The sequence below is a fragment of the Schistocerca piceifrons genome, chromosome 1 (genome assembly GCF_021461385.2).
Source record: "Schistocerca piceifrons isolate TAMUIC-IGC-003096 chromosome 1, iqSchPice1.1, whole genome shotgun sequence".
In the NCBI taxonomy this organism is placed as follows: Eukaryota; Metazoa; Arthropoda; class Insecta; order Orthoptera; family Acrididae; genus Schistocerca; species Schistocerca piceifrons.
The window spans coordinates 1,025,814,499-1,025,837,139 of NC_060138.1; the positions used below are offsets into that span (position 1 = coordinate 1,025,814,499).

A 22,641-nucleotide genomic window follows, 5' to 3' on the forward strand; every position below is an offset into this window, starting at 1 on the left:
GATGACGACTGGTAGGCGACAGTGAACAGTCTAGTACTCGGGGCCGATTTTTAGTGCACCACCCTGTACCACTGAAATAATATTGTTGGAGTCATATTCTCTTTACAAAATGTGACACCTGACACTCGATTGTGGAACGCGGACTTCATTCGGTTGTAAGTCGGTCTACCTTCCATAACAATGAACATGCTCATTTACCTTGGATCAAAAAAATACGGAAACTGGTCATTCGTGTGTGCCGTGCCGACTTCCTTTGCAAGTGTAATAACAAAGAAATATTGCCTTTTTATAAGTATTTCTTCTGCTGTTCATCGAAATAGTGAAGTAAGCTGATATGCCGTTTTGTTGCCTGAAAACATGTGTTTATTACATACCACGTAATTTTATGTAATTTGCGTAATTATAAAATACATTTTAACTACCGATCATGGGCGCTGAATAGAATACGAAAAGCACCACATTTTAGAGTTAAAAAAAAGGTTTGAAACAGATCTGGAATGGGCGTGTGCAGCTGACGAAACGAACAACTCGGATACTGCACTACCTAGGAACAGTCGGCGATGGAACTGCGACGAGTCGCCACGCCAAGAACGACGAGTCCGGCTGAGGGAGACCGAGACCGACGGGAACGGGACCGAGGCTGGAAAGAGACCGGCCGACGTGCCGTTGCGGGAACGAGACCGACCGTTTCCCGTTCCCGGGAACTGTAAGTAGAAAGCCGCTACCGAGACCGAGACAGACGGGAACAGGACCGAGGCTGGAACGAGAGCGGCCGATGTGCCGTTGCGGGAACGAGACCGACCGTTTCCCGTTCCTGGGAACTGTAAGTAGAAAGCCGCGACCGAAGTGAACTGTGAAAGACCGTTCCTTAGAATTCGCTCATCGCTCGTTCCGTTCATCTTTATGAACCGTTCCTTGGACCCGTTAGCTCATGGACGACCCATCTCTAGTTACTAGGCCTCTCGATTGTCTTAAGAAAAACAGCTCATACTCCGCATACTTACAAGGGGCATTGAATAACTAATGCAACTCATTTTTTCCTGAAAGCAGGTCGGTTTATTCAGGATTCCAGTAAATCACATTATTCTCCACTTCTTTGCCTTCAAAAATCTATTTTTTTCAACATGACGATCCGTTCAATACGACGGCCTTAGATCACCTTACTGGAAGGGTCTGTATGCCCCCGTGGTAACACTCAACGGGGCGACGTCCGAGTCAATACATTCCTCATCATCCACGTACTGCTTCCCGCGGCTCTAGGCTGGTTGAGGAAGAGAAGTCCGATAAAGTTCTGTGAGTTCCTGTCAGGTGCGCAGATTTGTGAGCCCTTGCGTTGTAATGAACAACGAGAAGTCCTTTTGCATTTCTGTGACCACGATCACGCTGAAGTCGTTTATTCAATTTCCTGAGGGTGGCACAGTACATTTCAGAACCGATCGTTGCATCAAGAGGGAGGACATCAAACAGATTAACCTCTCCAGAGTCCGAGAAGACCGTTGCCATGACTTTCCCTGCTGAAAAGGTGGCTTTGAACTTTTTCTGCGAAAGAGAGGTGCTTTGCCGCCACTCCATGCACTGACGTTCTGTTTCTGGTCCGAAAAGATGACCCGATATTTCATAGCTTCTGTTCGACAAGAAATTGTCACGATCAGCCTCGAACGCGCGAGCAGTATCGCACAGATGGTCCTCAGTTGCTCTTATAGTCCCCTGCTACGCGGCGAGGAATCCAACAGGCACACACTTTTGGCACCCCAGCTAGTGGACGAATGTGTGAGCCCTACCAAGAAAGACGTCCAGTTGAGCAGCGAGACGTTTGATTGTGTCCATCCATGACCTCGAATGAGAGTGTCCGCACGTCCAAACATTGCAGGAGTCACAGCTGTGTGCGGGTAGCTGGCTCGCGGGAGACCGGACAGGTTTGTGCCACCTTGTTGTGATGACGTCAGACGTCTCGCCCAACGACTTTTCGTGTTTTTGTTCACTGACAGGTCTCTGTAGACATTCTGCAAGCACCTGCGAATATCTGCGATGTTTTGATTTTCCACCAAAAGAAACTCAGTGAGAGCTGTCTGCTTGGAATGCACCTCAGATACAATTGCCATTTTGAAAGCTACGTATAGTGGTGCCATGTATCGGAACTTCGTGAAACTATACTGGGCTGAAGCAGGAATACTCTACAATGTTCCATAACAAATTACGCTTTTTTTTCCAACCGATACTGACCGAGGAAAAAAAAATGTGTTGAATTACTTGCTGAACGCCCTCGTATATTACTAAACAGCTAACAGTCCCAGTCCCAATTTGCCTATCTAACGGCATCCACCTGCTACGAAAGAAATTATTTTCAATATTTCTTAGAGTTATTGACGAATATAAACATTTAAATACTCTTATAATCTACTTATTAACGTTAAACGTTTACCGCGGTAAGACAAGTATCTGTGTTACTGAACGACTATCCTGGAACCCAGAACCCGAAACTAAATACCTGCTGGTGGTTCCTTATCAGACAGCCTCCAGGGAAATCAAAAATGCGATTTACAATATTTCGCGTCATTAGGAGGGACAGTCAAAAGAAAATGATACAGATCGAAAGGATGTGAGCAAACTGTTTATTATTTGAAAAGTAATCGTTCATGCATTTAGAAGTATTTCAAGGGGATGAAATAAGTTCTGACCACTTCCTAGTCACTCCAAAGATTGAAGTATAGGATGGAGGGAACAATTAAATGTAAAGAAAACCCAACGCCAAAACTTGAAATAATAAGTTCATATTCTGCAGAAAGAAAGCAAAAGCAATTTATATCAACGAAGGGTCACACTCTTATTGCAAATGGTTGAAACTAAAGACGATATTAGAGTAGTATGGGAAAAGACTAAAAGCAGCAGTGTTGAAAACAGCCAATGAGGTACTAGGGAAAAGTAAAGAATCAAACCAGAAAAGAGGTCTTAAAATATGAAATACAGAAATAACCAACAATATTTTAAAAAATTCTTATAACGCCTATTTGTCTTGAAAGTGTCTTGAAAGTGTCTTGAAAGGAGGGTATAAGATGAACATCAACAAAAGCAAAACGAGGATAATGGAATGTAGTCGAATTAAGTCGGGTGATGCTCAGAGAATTAGATTAGGAAATGAGACAAAGTAGTAAAAGAGTTTTGCTATTTGGGGAGCAAAATAACTGATGATGGTCGAAGTAGAGAGGATATCAAATGTAGACTGGCAATGGCAAGGAAAGCGTTTCTGAAGAAGAGAAATTTGTTAACATCGAGTATTGATTTAAGTGTCAGGAAGTCGTTTCTGAAAGTATTTGTGTGGAGTGTAGCCATGTATGGAAGTGAAACATGGACGATAAATAGTTTTTACAAGAAGAGAATAGAAGCTTTCGAAATGTGGTGCTACAGAAGAATGCTGAAGATTAGATGGGTAGATCACATAACTAATGAGGAAGTATTGAATAGGATTGGGGAGAAGAGAAGTTTGTGGCACAACTTGACCAGAAGAAGGGATCGGTTGGTAGGACATGTTCTGAGGAATCAAGGGATCACCAATTTAGTATTGGAGGGCGGCGTGGAGGGTAAAAATCGTAGAGGGAGACCAAGAGATGAATACACTAAGCAGATTCAGAAGGATGTAGGTTGCAGTAGGTACTGGGAGATGAAGAGGCTTGCAAAGGATAGAGTAGCACGGAGAGCTGCATCAAACCAGTCTCAGGACTGAAGACCACAACAACAACAAACGCCTATTTATAAATATGTACAAATGAAGCCTGGGAAATGTACAAACAGAAAAGAAATGAAACAAAGAATTTAATAAAAAGGTACTATAGTGAATCCTCGGAAAGATTCATTGCTGATTCTGAAGATGACTTTCGCTAAAGACAGAATATAGGATTTGAACTTGTGGGTCATATGAATGAAACGGAGAAAGATACTGGAGCCATTAATATGATAACAGAAAATCAATGGACACACCGTTATATTCCATAAAAACTGATAGTAACTGTGCATACCAAATAGACATAAAAGAATTTAAAGCAGCCTTAAATGCAAAGAAAAAAACAGGGAATCTACTGGCCTAGAGGGCATTAATGCTGAGTTAATCAGATATGGAGGAATCATTTTCGAGTTTTTCTTCATCCATTTCTTAAATATGCACTGGGAGAACGGTTCAGTACCTGAAGTATGGACATAGCTGAATTTCAGTCCTATTTCTATATTTTAAAAAGTCAATAAGAAGGGTACAGGAAGTTATAGAGGAATGAGTCTACTGAAGCAGGATTTAGAATTTATAGGAAAATTCTTTATCAAAGATTATGATCAATCGCTGATGCAATAACCTCAAAAGAACAATCAGGATTCAGAAAGACACATTCGTGATGACATACTCATAATAAGACAAGTTAGTTGGAAACGTCGGGAATTCGTCTTTGAAAAGCACTTAACGTTTGTTGATTATGAGAAAATCTTTGATAAGATAAAAAGACCTCTTTTGTGGAAAATTTTGGAAATGAAACATTTTTATAAACACCTTATTAATATCATAGAGACTCTATATATAAATACAAATATAGTTATAAGTCCTGGTTCGAAAATGTCAGATGAAATTTTAATAAATCAAGGAATTCGACAAGGGTGTACTCTGACACACATTTTATTTGATTTATATACTGATGGCATAGTTATATAGTGGAAAGATAAGACACAGTCAGGCATTAAAATAAGATCTAGCGCACCATTAAATACTCTGGATAATTTACAAACAGAAGTATACGTGATTGAGCCAACACGAGATGTATTACGGTTTAACTATATCTGCAGATAAGAAAAAGATAATGGCTTTCAGAGGAAGGAATGCAGTCACATCGAAAATAATAATAAATGAGAAAATTTTAGAACAAGTATCCCACCTCAGGTATATAGCATGTGATATTATTTATCACTATGACAAAGAAACTGAGAAGGTCAACAAATACCGAGGATATGTAGAGCAATTGGAAGAACTTCGGAAAGAAAACAAGAACGGAAAATAAATGAAATTCTATGAAGTTCTGGGTGTATCTTCTCTTGTATATGGACAGCCGGTAAAATCCAACTGACATAAGAATTGAAGCCAAACGATCACAACAGCGCCAAAAATTTGTCCCTTGGGTGCTTGCGAAACAAAGAATGGAAACAATATCATAATGAAAATAATGGTCACTGATGAGGCGCCCTCTGTGTTGAATAGCTTCCTGAACAAGAAAAATTGCAGCATTTTCAGCACTAAAAACCCTCGAGAATAACGAAGAAGTCATTATATCCATAGTGAGTGATTATGAGGTGTGGAATATATAAGACAGTATCAAAAAAAAAAAAAAAAAGATACATGACGTATACAGGCAACAGACGAAGTTCATGAGATATGGAAGGGGCTGTAGTAAAATGGATAAAATAAGGAATGAAACGATAAGATCAGATTTACAACTCTTTTCAGTTCATGAAAAGACAGAAGTGAATGAAATGGAAAGATCATATTGGTAGAATGATAGAAAATAGAAAGAGGATATTGAGTTGTCGGCCGACGGAAAGAGAGAAGCAGATACACCTTGTGTGGGATGGATGGATAGATGGATGAATGATAGAGACCGCAACAGGTGACTACAATACCTAATCCTTGGAAGCAGATGATGACAATGATTGTGGTGAAAAGTAATCAACTTTTATTACATTCATTCCACTGCGAGACAAATAGTCATTTCCTCGAAGAAAAAATATTTGCTGTATCATGATTTATCCCAGGCGTGCACCTCCCGTTTCGAAGAGAATTCACGGCCACAAATTCCTTCAGGGCTCAGAAAGTATGGAAATCGCATGGGGAGAGATCGGGATTGAATGGAGAATGTGTAACAGCTTCCCAGTGAAACTTCGGGAGCGTACTTGAAACGGACGTGGCAACATATGGCCCCTCCTAGCGAACTCGATATTGTACATTTTAAAAGACTAAATTCCCAGTTACCTGTTATTAGAAGAAAATGTGCAAGGCCTCTTCCAAATTGGCGCTTATTGACGAGATCGTGTGCTCCAGCATCGACGTTGGTGGTACGAACGTGAAAAACTATACCCAGTCGTCTGTGATATGTTCGTAGTGCAGTTTGCCATTGTTCACAGCTCGTGACTGGTAGGCTTTATCCAGTGCAAGAACTTGCAGAGGGAATTTGATATATGGTGCAACAAGATGTACTGTCTAAAATGCATAAAGACCGTATAATGGAAAGTTTCGTAACAGACTACCGTAAGGAATAAATTTTTCACCTTGTATAAAGCTTACGACAAACCGGAAAGGTTAAGTCACAGAGAAATGGCAGTGTTTGTGGACAAGGTGTTGTTTGCACGGTGAAATTCGAGAAGATAGCGTTGGATGCTGCGGGAGAAGATTCACAATAAGTAATCTTGGCTTCGAAGACAAGAGTGTGGGCTGCCTGTGGTGTATAAATAACACCCCTTATCATAAAAATGTGTAGAAGCAATGGTCGCAAATTAATTTGAACAATGGAGAATCCTGTCAATGGATTATCTAACGCAGTACTACAAATCTGATCTCTCTAGGTCACGCATGAGCATACTTCAACCTTAATGTGTTTTAGTTATTAAAATCCAAAAACCTTTTCGTCAGTTTTCTGACTGCTTCGATGCGGCCCTCCGCAATTTCCTCCTTGTACCTATCTCTATATTTCAGATAAGCACCTAGAAAAAAGTCTTCTGTTATTTGTTAGATGTATTCTCATCTTCGTCTCCCCCAATAGTGATTGGCTTTCGCGACTCCATCTGGTACTACAGAACTTATATCTTGAAGTCTTAATGTATGTCCTATCATCCTGCAACTTCTACTTATCAGTGTCCTGAATACGTTTCTTTCTTCGCTGATTCTGCGGAGAATCTCCTCATTCCTTACCTTATCAGTCCTCCGAACTTCCAACATTCTTCTGTAGCATCAAAGCTCAAATGTCTCTATTCCTTTCTGTCCCGGTTTCCACACAGTCCATGTTTTACTCCCATGCAATGCTGTGTACCACAGGCATATGCTGGTGCTGCTAGAGTACTTTGAGTGACGAATTCCCTCTTTTACCGAACTAGTCTGCTTCCTATCTCCTGCTTGCTTCATCCGTTACGTGTTATTTTGTTTCCTCAATACCAGAGTTTCTATAGTGCGTCAACCACAGCGTCCCCAATTCTTATATATTTTTATAAGGTTCACTCGAATCTCTTTTCTGTCATTTCTCAGTACATTAGTCTGCATTTCGCTGATTTAAAATGGAAAATATATAATATATGAAATAGCTAAATTCTTAATCATGAACTGACGAATTTATTATTTACAACTGTTCGCAAATTCTATGGTTACCCTTAACTTCCACAAAAATGATCCAACAGATACCTATAGTACTTAATTTGTCTAGTGTTAGCAAAATATTATTATCGTACACAGTCTCCTTCTCCTCCTGCACTTCAAGGGTTAGGCAATATGGCTCTTCTGACTTCACATAATTAACTCAACCTCTTTCTCGGCCGTCCTACATCTCTCCTTCCTGAGATTTTGTTCATAACGTCTAGTGTTCTGTCTCATCCATGCACTCGAGGTGTTGTCTCCATTCTTCTCTGCATTTTTCAGTCTTCTCATTTAAATTATAATAATTACTATTAAAAACAGTCTTGATCACGATTTATTTTATAAGGTGACCGGTTTCGACCACTACTGTGGTCATCTTCAGACCTACAAGATGTATACAAAGCACTAATTAGAGGGCTACATGCATTAATGAAAATACATAGAGTTATACGGCTATAAAACGTTGAATTACCATTGAGTGGAACCCCTTTCTGTTGGAGATTCACAACTGGAGAAACCAGTGCACGTCTTACTTTATATAATGGAGGCTCCACCCACTTCTGACTGCATGATGTCATTATTAACCAATGAGTTATAAGTCGAATTACAATTTAAAATTTCTTAGTTAAAAGAACATTGTCAAGAATTAGAAATAAATATACATTAAACTTAGCTTATTTAACAGCTATTGTCAATTAAAAAGCGTTAAAAATATCTAAAAATGTAGGAAAATGAACTTCAGTTTGGCAGTACATGGGTTGCCCTCTCGTGGCCTGTCAGTGAACCATTTGGAACCACTGGTTGCTATCGTGAAGTTAGACGCCGTTGCAAAGATGAAGGAGCAAGCTTTTTCCACTGAAGTTGTTGTAGAGTCGATAGTTGAACTAGTGGTTGCCATGGTGAGGACAAATGCCAATGCAAAGATGTGGCAGCAGGCTTCTTTCCAATGAAGTTGTTGCAAAGTGGAATGGAAAAGACTGTGGCGTCAGACGATGTATTATTGAGCAGCAACTAGTCTTTATTGAAACGAAAAGAGGAAGCTACAATAATCTGTAGCTGATATATATAACTCATGCTGCACAAATACGCTACGAAGTAGTTGACCGTATATATGAAATATTATCTATGAAGTTAGTATGTAGATTACCAGTGTCATTTTTTTTTTATAAGACATTGCTATTCCTCAAGTTACATACCAGTCATATAAGCAAATAAAATTGAAAGAATTTAAAATTATAAAATTATTAAATTATGAGCCATTGTCAATAATAAAATAAAACGATGTGAATTAGCAGTCTAAAAGCATAAAAGCAATAATTCTAAAACAGATAGTCAATCATAAAATAATCTACATACTAACTTCATAGATAATATTTCATATATACGGTCAACTACTTCGTAGCGTATTTGTGCAGTATGAGTTATATATATATATATCAGCTACAGATTATTGTAGCTTACTCTTTTCGTTTCAATAAAGACAAGTTGCTGCTCAATAATACATCGTCTGACGCCACAGTCTTTTCCATTCCACTTTGCAACAACTTCATTGGAAAGAAGCCTGCTGCCACATCTTTGCATTGGCATTTGTCCTCACCATGGCAACCACTAGTTCAACTATCGACTCTACAACAACTTCAGTGGAAAAAGCTTGCTCCTTCATCTTTGCAACGGCGTCTAACTTCACCATAGCAACCAGTGGTTCCAAATGGTTCACTGACAGGCCACGAGAGGGCAACCCATGTACTGCCAAACTGAAGTTCATTTTCCTACATTTTTAAATATTTTTAACGCTTTTTAATTGACAATAGCTGTTAAATAAGCTAAGTTTAATGTATATTTATTTCTAAATCTTGACAATGTTCTTTTAACTAATAAATTTTAAATTGTAATTCGACTTATAACTCATTGGTTAATAATGACATCATGCAGTCAGAAGTGGGTGGAGCCTCCATTATATAAAGTAAGACGTGCACTGGTTTCTCCAGTTGTGAATCTCCAACAGAAAGGGGTTTCCACTCAATAGTAATTCAACGTTTTATAGCCGTATAACTCTATGTATTTTCATTAATGCATGTAGCCCTCTAATTAGTGCTTTGTATACATCTTGTAGGTCTGAAGATGACCACAGTAGTGGTCGAAACCGGTCACCTTATAAAATAAATCGTGATCAAGACTGTTTTTAATAGTAATTATTTACAAGACATTGATCACTGCTGTTCCCATAATGCATTCAAAAGTAAATTGTAATAGCCAATTCTGTCAGGACATTATCACTTTTTATTTGGTCCGTCCTTCAACAATCCCTGACAGTTCTTGAAAATCTCATTTATGTTTACTGTGTGCTATTTTTTGTCTCCTTTTTGCACAGTTTTCCACTTAATCGCTAAATCAGGATAATACGAGTTAACACACACATAATAGCACATGTTAACAAGTATGTGGGAAGGAAAGCACGTATAAACTGAGGATGGGAATCCCTAACTTCTGTGATTTCCCTAAATCACTCCAGGCAAATGCCGGGATCGTTCCTCTTAAAGGGCACGGCCGACTTCCTTCCCCATCCTTGCCTAATCCGATGAGACCGATGACCTCGCTGTCTGGTCTCCTTCCCCACCAAACCAACCAACCCTAACTTCTTACTTTGTTGTAATATTATTTGTTGTTCAATATTACTTGTCAGTGAATGTTACCGTTGGCTTACTAATCTTGATGGCTAATACGTTTATCCAAAATATCGTTTTGCCAACTGATAGCGCATCCTAAGTACCATCTGCAGACAAGTAATCGATTATTCTATTTATTTAGATCGGCAATTGTAACTTTACCTGTGTTGTACATCACTCAAACAACAACATTAGTTGTAATTTTTAAAATACACTGTCTGACAAAAACAAGGGAAACATCCAGAAGTGCTAGAAGAAAGGGAATAAAAATTCACGGATAGAGAGGGTATGTGATTTTATTTCAGTGATTACAAAATCGAGTCAAATTTGTATTGACTTTGGCAGTATGAGGCCATATGAGGTACAGCGTTGCACACCCTCTGGCCAGGATCCATGCACTAATTTGTTTGGGAGTGTATCCTTTCCTGAGGCAGAATGACCCGCAGTTGTTGTAACTGGTCACTGACATCTTAGATGCTGGCACTGGGACGGAGTTGACACATGTTTTATCAGGGACAGATATATAGAAACTGTTGTTCACAGGAGTAGCTGAAGACTACACACACGGTTTATATAGAGAGGTGCAGATTGTGGATGAGCATAGTCCCGTTGTAAAGCGGCGTCACAATAAAGTCGAATGAGAAAGAAGTAACACATCACAGCGCAATATTTACGTGACTAACCGCTTTGCCGTCAGTCCGCTCAATGAATACCTGAAGACTTTCCCTATGGCTTCCCACACTATGAACCCGGGACTAACACCGCTCTCAAAATGTTGGAAGAATGGGATCTCTCGTTAGGTCGTAAACATATTCGCCAACGATGGTATTCCGGAGTAGTGCAGAACCGCGATTAGCCGCTGAACAGAGTGCAACGCTTTTCATCAGCATTTCATGCTCCCACGCCACGACACCATTCCAAACGAAGCCGTCTGTATTGTGGTGTTAGCGGCAGCCTACATATTAGACGGTAGTTCTCTAGTCTGCCTGCTGCTAGCCTCCGACCAAATGGCGCGGGATGACACAGAATGTTCCAAGGAGGCTGTTAATTCTTCTCGGACGGCAGAGGGAAATGTGAATGGATTACTGTGTGCTTGGAGTACAATACGGCGGTCACAGGTGGTTGGACAGAAGCTTGACGACGAGTATGCCTGAATCATAGTCTCATGCAGTCCAACATTAGGCCTCTATCACGCTCGAGCCCTCGAACTTCCAATATTGCAAGATTGGACCATGCGGCCAAGTGGAGACCCACAATGTGGCACTTAACAAACTCTGTCTGTTGCGGATAACACTGAAACGAGGACGGGGCATCGCCGTGTCTTTCACAGTGATCACACAACGTCTAATGATATTCACGGCCGTCGTGTGTCCAACCAGTCCTAGTAATGAAACTACACGTGAATCACACTAATCCACAACTGAACGCTAATCATTTAGATACCCAACGATTATTCATGAAAGACGTTATATTTACATCCGACTAAGACCTCTACGTGCTTTACACTTTTGTCACCCAGTCTAAATAAGATACAGCGCAGTTAAAAGTTTTGTATTAATGTGCCTCACTTTACCTACAAAATAGTAGTTCTAGTTCCTCTACATCTACAAATAGTATTTTTAGTTTTTCCATACCTCTACTGCAAATCAAATCACTGTTGATTTCATGCTGATGTCACACACTGATAAGCCAAAACATTATGACGGTAGCACATTCACGACTCTTCACAGAACATGGGGTTAGGAGGCTTGTCTTCTCTGTGAAGTAGGGTAGATTGTGATCTGTGGCATCTCTGCCGAAAGAGCACAATGCTGATGCACGCACAAGTGTTTCGGAGCACGCCGTTCAACGTAGATTGTTGAACATGGAGCTCCGCAGTAGACCACCCCTACGTGTTCAAATGTTGACCTAACGAAATCTTCAAATACGATAGCAGTGGGAACGGGCCCATCGGGATTCGACCGTCGATCAATAGAAACGTGCCGTCTTTTCGAGTAAACCACATTTTGCTACGTTAGGTGGCTGGTCTTCTCCACAAACGCCGTTACCGAGGTGAATGGCAGCTCGAAACCTACAGCTCGCCACGGACTCAGGCTGGTGGGAGCCGTGTTATGCTATGGGAGACATTCTCCTGCGATTGCATGGGACCTGTGGTAGTAATCTGAAGACGAAAGCTGCGAGCCACCAGCACCCCTGCATGCTTGATGTCTTCCAACGGCGATGTCATCTTTCCGCAGTGAAATAGTCTCCATGTCTCAGAGCCAAAATCGTGCCACAGTGGTTTGAGGAGTAGTACAGTGAACTCACGTTGATGCTTCGGCGGCTAAATTCGCCTGACGTAAATCCTATGGAATCCATCTGGATCGCTATCTGGGGCCATCACCGTGTATGCAAATCAGCGGTCCCTTATTTATGCGAATTACCTGAAATGTGCGTAGACATCTGATGCCACATACGTCCACAAACCTACCAACAGACTGTCTGATACATGATACGCAGAGTCAGCTACATATTTCGTTCCACAGACACACAAAGAAGCTATTAAGCAGGTAAAACGGAAATTCCGTGTGGCTAGGGGGGTCCGTCGTTGCCTGGTGCAAGTTTTTGGAGTTGACGCCATTTCGGCGAAGGGGATGAAATAATGATGATAAGGACAACACACAGTTCCTGAGCGGAAAAAAATTTACGACCCAGTCGGGAATCGAACCCGGGCGGTTAGGTATGACATTCCTTCGCGCTGACCACTCAGCTACCAGGGGCGGAGACTAAGCACGTGGTCATAATTTTTGGCCCATCAGTGTATATGCCTCTTCAGTCTGTAGATATGCCGTGAAGTTAACTTTAGAATTGCTTCTCACTCAGGAAACAGTGAAACCAGCCAACCTCAGAGAGGAATCTATGGTTTACTAAATCCCCAGTATCCGTCGTCGACATGCTCTTAGACTGTTTGAAACATGGAGTACCTAAAGAGCCATGACTAAGTTCTTCCGATGAAACTCTTCCGCCGGCCGCTGTGGCCGAGCGGTTCTAGGCGCTTCAGTCTGGAACCGCGCTGCTGCTACGGTCGCAGGTTCGAATCCTGCCTCGGGCATGGATATGTGTGATGTCCTTAGGTTAGTTAGGTTTAAGTAGTTCTAAGTTCTAGGCGACTGATGACCTCAGATGTTAAGTCGCATAGTGCTTAGAGCCATTTGAACCGTTTGAAACTCTTACGCTAAACTCTGGAGTGATCACTTTTTATCTTACATAATCAAAACCTCCATGGCCGTCTGTTTGATGAATAATTTTATCACATGTGTAGAAAACTTATGATGTTCCTTTAACTCTGCAACCTGCGTAATATGTGGACTAAACTTGATTTGTTTGGATTTGTTCTATCTGGGTGTCCTGCTTGCAATTTCTTTTTGTACAGTACAGTAAGATGTAGATTATATAGGGTGATAACATGATGATTTTATAAACGTATCAATTTGGGGTAAGCGACTATAGTTCGAAAACGCGCGAAAAGGCGAAAATCTTTCCGATACCTATGACAGTGGTCCTCTGCTGCTGCAAGCTTTCTGCTCTCCATGTGTTGGAGTAGGTAGTACGGGCCAAACCAAGAAAAAACTGTCTAATAAACGTGGGAACTAAAATGCATACCTTATGGGCTGCGACTACTTTTTAAGTAATAGAACCCAGTACGTTGTCCTCGATGGTGAGTGTTCATCGGAGGTGAGGGTATCGTCTGGAGTGCCCCAGCGAAGTGTGGTAGGTCCGCTGTTGTTTTCTATCTACATAAAAGATCTTTTGGATAGGGTGGATAGCAATGTGCGGCTGTTTGCTGATGATGCTGTGGTGTACGGGAAGGTGTCGTCGTTGAGTGACTGTAGGAGGATACAAGATGACTTGGACAGGATTTGCGATTGGTGTAAAGAATGGCAGCTAACTCTAAATATAGATAAATGTAAATTAATGCAGATGAATAGGAAAAAGAATCCCGTAATGTTTGAATACTCCATTAGTAGTGTAGCGTTTGGCACAGTCGCGGCGATTAAATATTTGGGCGTAACATTGCAGAGCGATATGAGGTGGGAAAAGCATGTAACGGCAGTTGTGGGAAAGGCGGACAGTTGTCTTCGGTTCATTGGTAGAATTTTGGGAAGATATCGTTTATCTGTAAAGGAGACCGCTTATAAAACACTAATGCGACCTATTCTTGAGTACTGCTCGAGCGTTTGGGATCCCTATCAGGTCGGAGTGAGGGAGGACATAGAAGCAATTCAGAGGCGGGCTGCTAGATTTGTTACTGGTAGGTTTGATCATCATGCGAGTGTTACGGAAATGCTTCAGGAACTCGGGTGGGAGTCTCTAGAGGAAAGGAGGCGTTCTTTTCGTGAATCGCTACTGAGGAAATTTAGAGAACCAGCATTTGAGGCTGACTGCAGTACAATTTTACTGCCACCAACTTATATGTCGCGGAAAGACCACAAAGATAAGATAAGAGATTAGGGCTCGTACAGAGGCATATAGGCAGTCATTTTTCCCTCGTTCTGTTTGGGTGTGGAACAGGGAGAGAAGATGCTAGTTGTGGTACGAGGTACCCTCCGCCACGCACCGCATGGTGGAATGCGGAGTATGTATGTAGATGTAGATGTAGATATGCTTCATAGTAGTAAAGATGAACAAGTGGTCGTAGCAGTTGAGAGATCCACTTTAGAGCCCATGTTTACTGAACATTTTTTCTTGTTTTGGCCCATACTACCTCCTCCCACAACATGCAAAGCAAAGAGTTTGCAACAGAAGAGACCTAGAGGTATCAGAACAATTTTCGCTTATAATTTTCGACTCGGTCGTTTCCGGACCAGGGTCTTTTATCTTAAATTCATACATCTACACTTCTCTATCGTTGCTGGAAGTTAGTAACATCATTAATGAGTCACTCTTGTATGTGGCCATAGTGACAACAACAATATCGAATGGCTGTATGATAACTGTAGCAAACAGTTACTAACCAGATCGTATATCCTGCAGGTAGCGGACAGAAGGCACCCTGAAGATGAACTTGCGAAGGAGGTGCGAGCAGAAGACGCCGCCTCTCGGAAGCGTGCTGCCTCTGAAGACGTCCAGAGCCAAGAGCAGGCGGCGGCTCCCAGCGCGAAGAGGGCGCGCGTCTGAACACGCGGCCCGCCGGCCCTGCACTGCTGCTCCATCCAGATGCTCTGCTGCGCGGGCCAACACCTGCTGTTCACACCATGGCTTCGTAGCCATCTTTTTAATTAGATATCGGGTTGATTGTTTGTTGACAAAGAAGTGTGGCAGAGAACTGTTGCAGTGTTAAGTCTGTGAGGCTAAAATTACTTTATCAGAAAATTTTCTCAGTATATTGTATCCTCTGTTAAGGAACAGAGGTTCATACATTTCGACTTGCATCCCGTACCCATGATATTATTAACCAACAATAAACGCTAATTTAAACGTTTTCATTTCTAACCTCTTTTGTGAACGCTTTATTTTCCTTAAACGCAGTGACAAGTACGTGGTAAGACAAATGTGCTTCATTTGTCACTGGGCGCAGGACAACATAGTGAGTATATGTTTAAATAAACGGATATAATACTCAAATTTAAAATACGTGTGATTATATAAGAGGTACGTCTAACTTGTGTAGTGGCGTATAAGTAAGGAAGCGGCTGTGTGAACCGATCTTCGCAGACAAGGGCGGAAAATACACTGGAGAGTCGGCATTGCACTCTCTGTTCTTTGTCGCATGCCCTGGTAACTGGTAACACTGAGCTGAGCGCCATGCTGAGCCAAAATTTATGCTTCTGCCTATCCCTATACAACATTATTTTCGTCAGGTTTTCCGTTTTCCGTCGTTCCTTAGTTGCTTCAAAGTTGATGGAGATATGTTCCGTGTTGGGAACTAAATGAAAGGCAGTTTGGTTTTTGCCATACGCGTTTCGCTTCTTTTATTTATGAATCGTCCTCAGTGGCCTGTAATACTTGTGTAACAGTTGTAAGTAGTTTACTACCTTCTTCTCGCGTTTGCCTCTTGTTTTTCAGGTTAGAAACACCTTTGGCAGTGTAAGTTTCGTGAGGTTAAATTATTGTTTGGTGTTCTACGTCTGCATCTACGTAATTACTATGCTATTCACAATAAAGTGCCTGGCAGAGGGTTCAGTGAACCACCTTGAAGCTGTCTCTCTACCATTCCACTCTCGAACGGCACGCGGGAAAAACGAGCACTTAAATTTTTCTGTGCGAGTCCACTTATTTTAACGTGATGATCATTTCTCACTATGTAGGTGAGTGCCAACAGAATGTTTTCGCAATCGGAGGAGAAAACTGGTGATTGAAATTTTATGAGAAGATCCCGACGCAGCGAAAAACGCCTTTGTTTTAATTATTGCCACTCCAATTCATGTATCATGTCTGTGACTACTATCTCCCCTATTTCACGATGATACAAAACGAACTGCCCTTCTTTGTACTTTTTCGATGTCATCCGTCAGTCCCAACTGATGCGGATCCCACACCGCACAGAAGTACTCCAGAATAGGGCGGACAAGCGTGGTGTAAGCAGTCTCTTTAGTAGACCTGTTGCACCTTGTAAGTGTTCTGGCAATGGCTCAAATGTGTCAAATGGCTCAGAGCACTATGGGACTTAACGTCTGAGGTCATCAGTCCCCTAGACTTACAACTACTTAAACCTAACTAACCTAAGGACACCACACACATCCATGCCCGAGAGAGGGTTCGAACCTGCGACCGTAGCGGTCGCGCGGTTCCAGACTGAAGCGCCTAGAACTGCTCGGCCACACCGGCCGGCTTCTGGAAATGATTCGTAGTCTTTGGTTTGCTTGACCCACTATATTATCTACGTGATCGTTCCAATTTAGGTTACTTTTAATTGTAATTCCTAAGTATTTAGCTGAATTTACAGCCTTCAGATTTGTGTGACTTATCGCGTAATAGAAATTTAGCTAATTTCCTTTAGCACTCACGTGAATAACTTCACACTTTTCTTTATTCAGGGTCAATTACCACTTTTCGCACCATACAGATATCTTATCTAAATCATTTTACAAGTCGTTTTGATCATCTGATGACTTTACAAGACGGTAAACAGTCTAAGGCGGCTACACAGATTGTCTCCTATGTCGTTAATATATATCAGGAACAATAGAGGGCCTATAACACTTCCTTAGGGAACGCCGGATATTACGTCTGTTTTACTCGATGACTTTCCGTCTATTACTACGAACTGTGGCCTTTCTGACAGGAAATCACGAATCCAGTCGCACAACTGAGGCGATACTCCGTAGGCACGCAGTTTCATTAGAAGACGCTTGTGAGGAACGGTGTCGAAAGCCTTCTGGAAATCTAAAAATATGTTGCTTACGATTTCCAGTGTTGCTAACTATGTGTGCCTTCGTGGACTTGCAACACTGGAAATTGTAATTACTGGATAATGCATTTATTACATGTATAAAAATAAACATGTACTGCAGCCACTGAAGATGCTTCATATATGTAAAAGATGGCAATGCGTATGGCAGAAAAACTAACGACCTTTCACACGTAGTTGAAAAAATATACCTTCACGAAAAAAAAAACATTTGTTTGGAAAATTGTCGCAGGATTGCAGCCTTAGAGACACTACAATGGCTAACTACACTCATTATGTTCAAATGTGTGTGAAATCTTATGGGACTTAACTGCTAAGGTCATCAGTCCTTAAGCTTATACACTACTTAACCTAAATTATCCTAAGGACATATACATACACCCATGCCCGAGGAAGGACTCGAACCTCCGCCAGGATCAGCCGCACAGTCCATGACTGCAGCGCCCGAGACCGCTCGGCTAATCCCGCGCGGCTACACTCATTATACCTGAACTCGCACGGTAACAAGTGTTGTACACCCGCTCCCAAGCAGACGCTACAGTCAGATGTGGCAGAATGACGCTATTGACTGGACCGTTACGTGGTACGCTGACTATCGTGTACCGTCTCACAACGCACCTCCTTCCATGCACAACACTATAGTATTCTGATTCCTTGCATCACATTTTTTCTCGCAGTTATATGTCAGTTGATAGGTCTACTGTTCAACTATGGTGAAGTATGGTGAATGGAAGGCAGTGGCCAAGTAAACTTTACACAGAATGACAACGCAAACAAACTCACTAGTACGTAGTAGTATTTTAAACAAATCACATGGTTTTCCCGTGTACTCGTATTTTGATGCGTCTTCTCGTTTTACTGCTAGTCTTTTTCACTTGCAGTTTATCATGTCTTATCTTGAGACTTTGTACACAAAATGAGTAGGGTATCAGAAAGAAATCGAGGATTAAACATATTTGCCAATTAAAACCGTGTGTCGCAAATAATAAAAGGAGGCTAATTGCTCAAGTATAAACTGCAGTATAATAGTAAATACTCGCTCCACAAGTGATCCACCAGTCTTCTCCAGACCAAAAAGTAGTATACATCTACAAACTGTGCAAACACTGTGAAGTGCATGGCAAAAAATATTTACTGTAGCACCACATATTATAGTTTCTTTCCGTTCCGATAAGTATGGAACTGGCAAATGCCTCTGCGCGTGCTGTAATTAGTTTCGTTTTCGCGATTCCTAGTGGACCGATTTGGAGGGGTCTGGAGAAAGTCTGTTGATTTTTGCCTTGGTACAGGTTCTTGAAATTTTACAAATAGGTTTTCACTAGATTACTGCCGTTTATCTTCAAGGGTCTGCGGTTTTCGTGATGCTCTTCGTGAGTCAAACAAACCTGTAAGCAGTCTTCTTTGTAGATTCACTGCATTTTCCCAGTACCCAGTATGTAAACCGAAGTCTGCAACCTACCTCATCTACGACTGAGTCTATGTAATTATACAATTTCAAATACCTCCAAAATGTTACCCAAAGGTATATGGACGAGATTACTAATTCCAGTCGTACCTTATTGAAATTTGGCCATGGGTACTATAAAACCCAAAATATAGAGCCCTTAATGACATCCCTTTTGACAGCAAAAGATATAAAAAGTAGTTATCACGACCTTGACGGTAGCTATTGGAAACAAAATACTAACTAACACTATTGAAAGTTTGACCACCAGAAATACTAGGGAATTAACAACATCTATTCTACGGAAAGAACTAAATGAAAGACTATCAGATGGTCACTTAATCTACGAAGCATGAAACTCTAAATAAAGAATTCAAAATATAAGCGATTGCAGTCTTTCTCGGCGTATTCCACTGATGAATTCTTCTCGGGTTATCACTTCTGGCGAAGTGAGATGAGAGAGAAGATGATGGGTACGAAACTCATTGGAACGTTGCGACAAGACGACGCCACCACTCGGCTGATAACCCGTGAAGAATTCATCAGAATTCAAAACATATGCTTTACGAAGATTAAAACCCAGACAAGATAAAGTGATCAGAGATAACATTTATTCAATAAAAAAGCTGTGGCCGCCTCGAGCTGTAAGTTCGCAGCGACTACAATGAAAAACTTCAATAGAGATGTTAATTCGCTCTCTTGTAGACGTAGCGATAGAAGCACGCTTATTGACCGATATTAGATTGTTTCAGACCGATCTAGAATTTTAAAGTTTTTCATGTATCTTCTTGACGTGTTAGTCATAGTTGTGAAGAAAAGTGATAGAACATTTACCGTTTTGCCAGACAACGAACAGAGATATTATACGCGAGGGAAAAGTAATTCGTGTGATACTTAATCAATTCTGGAACCTAGTCGTCGTGATCTGTGATCGTCACGAACATTGAAGGACACAGCAATATACCAAACGCCGACATAAACTCTACAAATAGACTTGAGTAGGAAACATATACACGCAGTCATGAAGAATTCACAGATACGCAGTGTTGTCTGAAGCTGTAGTCAACGTCAGAATTGATTATGTAAATCGTAGCTTCAGTTCCTTGAATGACAGATCGGTGTTCTTTCTAGTGCAGTGGTTAGATAATTCAGAAGCTCAATAAACTCAGTTATAACTTTAATACTTCCTGTCGTCTACATCATCTAATTGAACTTTATTCTGTAAATGTGAAACAATTATTTTCTTGATAGAAGGCTGAAGCCAAAGGTGATTGAGTGACATTATTAACAGTGAACAGTAATTGAATATTTTATTACGACTCTTTCTGTAAGTTATTTACAGAATACATTATCTCTGGATTTACGACGTAGGAGTTATTGAATTAGTACCGTAGCGACATATTAACGACGCTATAATACTTTACAAATCAACATCCTCGCATGACTATAATGTGGCATCGGCTTGAATGGTGGAACTTATAATTCGAGGTATCATATTATCTACGTTTGAACATTCATTTGCAAACCGGGCATAAAAACTACTGTTATCAAGCCCGTCGCGAACAGCCGAAGAATATTTGGTTTATTGTTTCAGATAAAGGGAGTTGTTACGGTACCGAGTTGTGCAATCGCTGTGTGCGGCAGTAAACACCATTGCTTCAATTATAAACGAGGGCTGCTTATACATTCCGGCGTGCTGCTCCATCGATACGCGGATATCTGTTAAAGGGAGATAGTATCTGAAAATAAACAAACAAAGCGAGGAGTTTGTTCTCGTATTTTGTAAATATTTTATCACCTCGGCACTGAAAAACTCGTATGGCCCAGAAAAACATTCCGTTCCGCATGATAAATGGGAGCTCTTTTTGAAGGTAGATAGAAGTAAGATAATGAACATAAACAAGAATTAAGACGTGATTCTGATTGATTACAGTGTCAATTATGAATCTCGGGATTCAGTAAGATAAGACACATAGTGTTAGCACGCAAACACATCTGAAGTCAGAAAATGCACGGAATTTTGGCCCTGGTCATTGTCAAGTGACTATTTGTTGACGTGTGTCGTTGTTTTTATGGAGATTGCTTTCCTTACCCAAGCAGCGAAATTATAGAGAGCTGGTAAAAGAGAAATGGGGTATCGCATTGATGGTATTCTGAAAGGAGAAATTTTCCTCTAACATTAGTCTATCGACCGATGAAAACTTTGTTTTGAATTGAAGGATCTGGTGTATTTTCATCCTATAGCCAAAACCCAAATCAGGTCAACGCACGAACGTGAATTTGTTTGTGTAAGAATATAAAAAGAACGTACTTACTGCGACAGTATGGGCGTCTTTTTTCTGTTAGTGTCCGTCTGTCTGCTTCCAATTTGATGGTCAGTTGGTAAATCACTTCACACACTTTTACAGAATCTGTATGTATTTACACTGCGATAGCGAAACTTGGCCACCATCCAGCATGTGCTATGGAACTGTTGCTTGTTACGATCTTGACACAAAGATATGATATAGGCCTACTTTGCTAGAGCGTCAAAGATTTTCTTGATATGCTTAAGTGATTGTTGAATAGTACTGTCAGAATCAAGTTATTTTCAAGCAAATGTGTAACATTTTTTGAAATGCTAATTCTATTTCGATGTTGCGCAAAAACTCGATGAAACCCCTTTTAACGTTGTTAAACCATTAATTGTCTGTCAAACATTTACCAATCTCTGAAAGGGTTTCTTACGAAAATATGACAGATTTTCATTATAATTATGATGCTGAAATAGGTTTCAAGATTCGGACGAGAATTCTATCTCATGTAAGATGACTTGGGTCAATAACACTCTGGATACACTTAAGTTGCGACATAAAGTCACGCAGGGGGCCTGCGAGCATGATGCAAAGTCAAAAGCAGTTAAAAACATTAAAATAAAAAATAAAATAAAAAAGTCGCATTTGGACGCAGCCCATCTTCAACAGCCAAACAAAAGTCATTAAGGAAAAGATACTGAAGTTATTATAAAAACATTGGAAATAAAGTAATCGTACCAAACAAACTGTCTCCATAGAAAGTATGGTGGCGCACGTGTACGTCCTCACTAACGGTGCTCAACTGTTGGTGAGTCGCCTTTGTAAAGACTAGCCACAAAAATACGCCACCAGGTGGCAAGCCTCTCTGGATACAGTGGCGGTACTAGCGTCCACGGAAACTAATGAACAGCCTGATGGAGAACCAGCATTGAAAGTTAGTAAGAAATTGTGAACAGAGACCCTTACGTAGGACTAAATAAAACATTCAAATTACATACGCAGAAGCGCATTAAGGCAATCGCATGGATGATTTTGGCTCTGGTACAAAAAGGGATGAAAATATTGCTGAAGTGGGAAGGGAAAGGGAGAAAGGGAGGATGGGGGGGGGGGGGGGTGACAGAGAAGTGCAACACCATACAGGGGAAGTAAGAAACGAATCACGTGCTATTTTGGGCGTGTTTATGGATTCTTGAATTGTGATTGGTTTGATATGTTGCTCCCCAGCCCCCCCCCCCCCCCCACACACACACACAGACACATCCCTTTCCATCTCCTTTTATCCCTTCATACCGTGCCCTCATCAGTCTTCTGACTGGTCCACAACAAATTTCCTCTCATGTGCCACCCTCTCCATCTCAGAGAGTAGCACTTGCAACCAACTTCCTCAATTATTTGCTGTATGTATTCCAATCTCTGTATTCCTCTGCAGTTTTTATCCTTTACACTCCCTCAGCACCATGAGAGTTATTCTCTGATGT

At 41.0% G+C, this 22,641-nt stretch overlaps 1 protein-coding gene across 1 annotated transcript in view; it reads left to right on the forward strand.

Moving 5' to 3' along the window:
• Positions 1 to 15,496, forward strand: part of LOC124800375 — a 108,266-nt gene extending 92,770 nt beyond the window's left edge. Inside the window, exon 5 of the mRNA XM_047262991.1 lies at positions 15,049 to 15,496. Within this exon, the coding sequence (XP_047118947.1) occupies positions 15,049 to 15,192 (144 nt within the window). The 3' untranslated portion in view covers positions 15,193 to 15,496. The remainder of the gene's footprint in view (positions 1 to 15,048) is intronic.
• Positions 15,497 to 22,641: the final 7,145 nt, after the last annotated feature.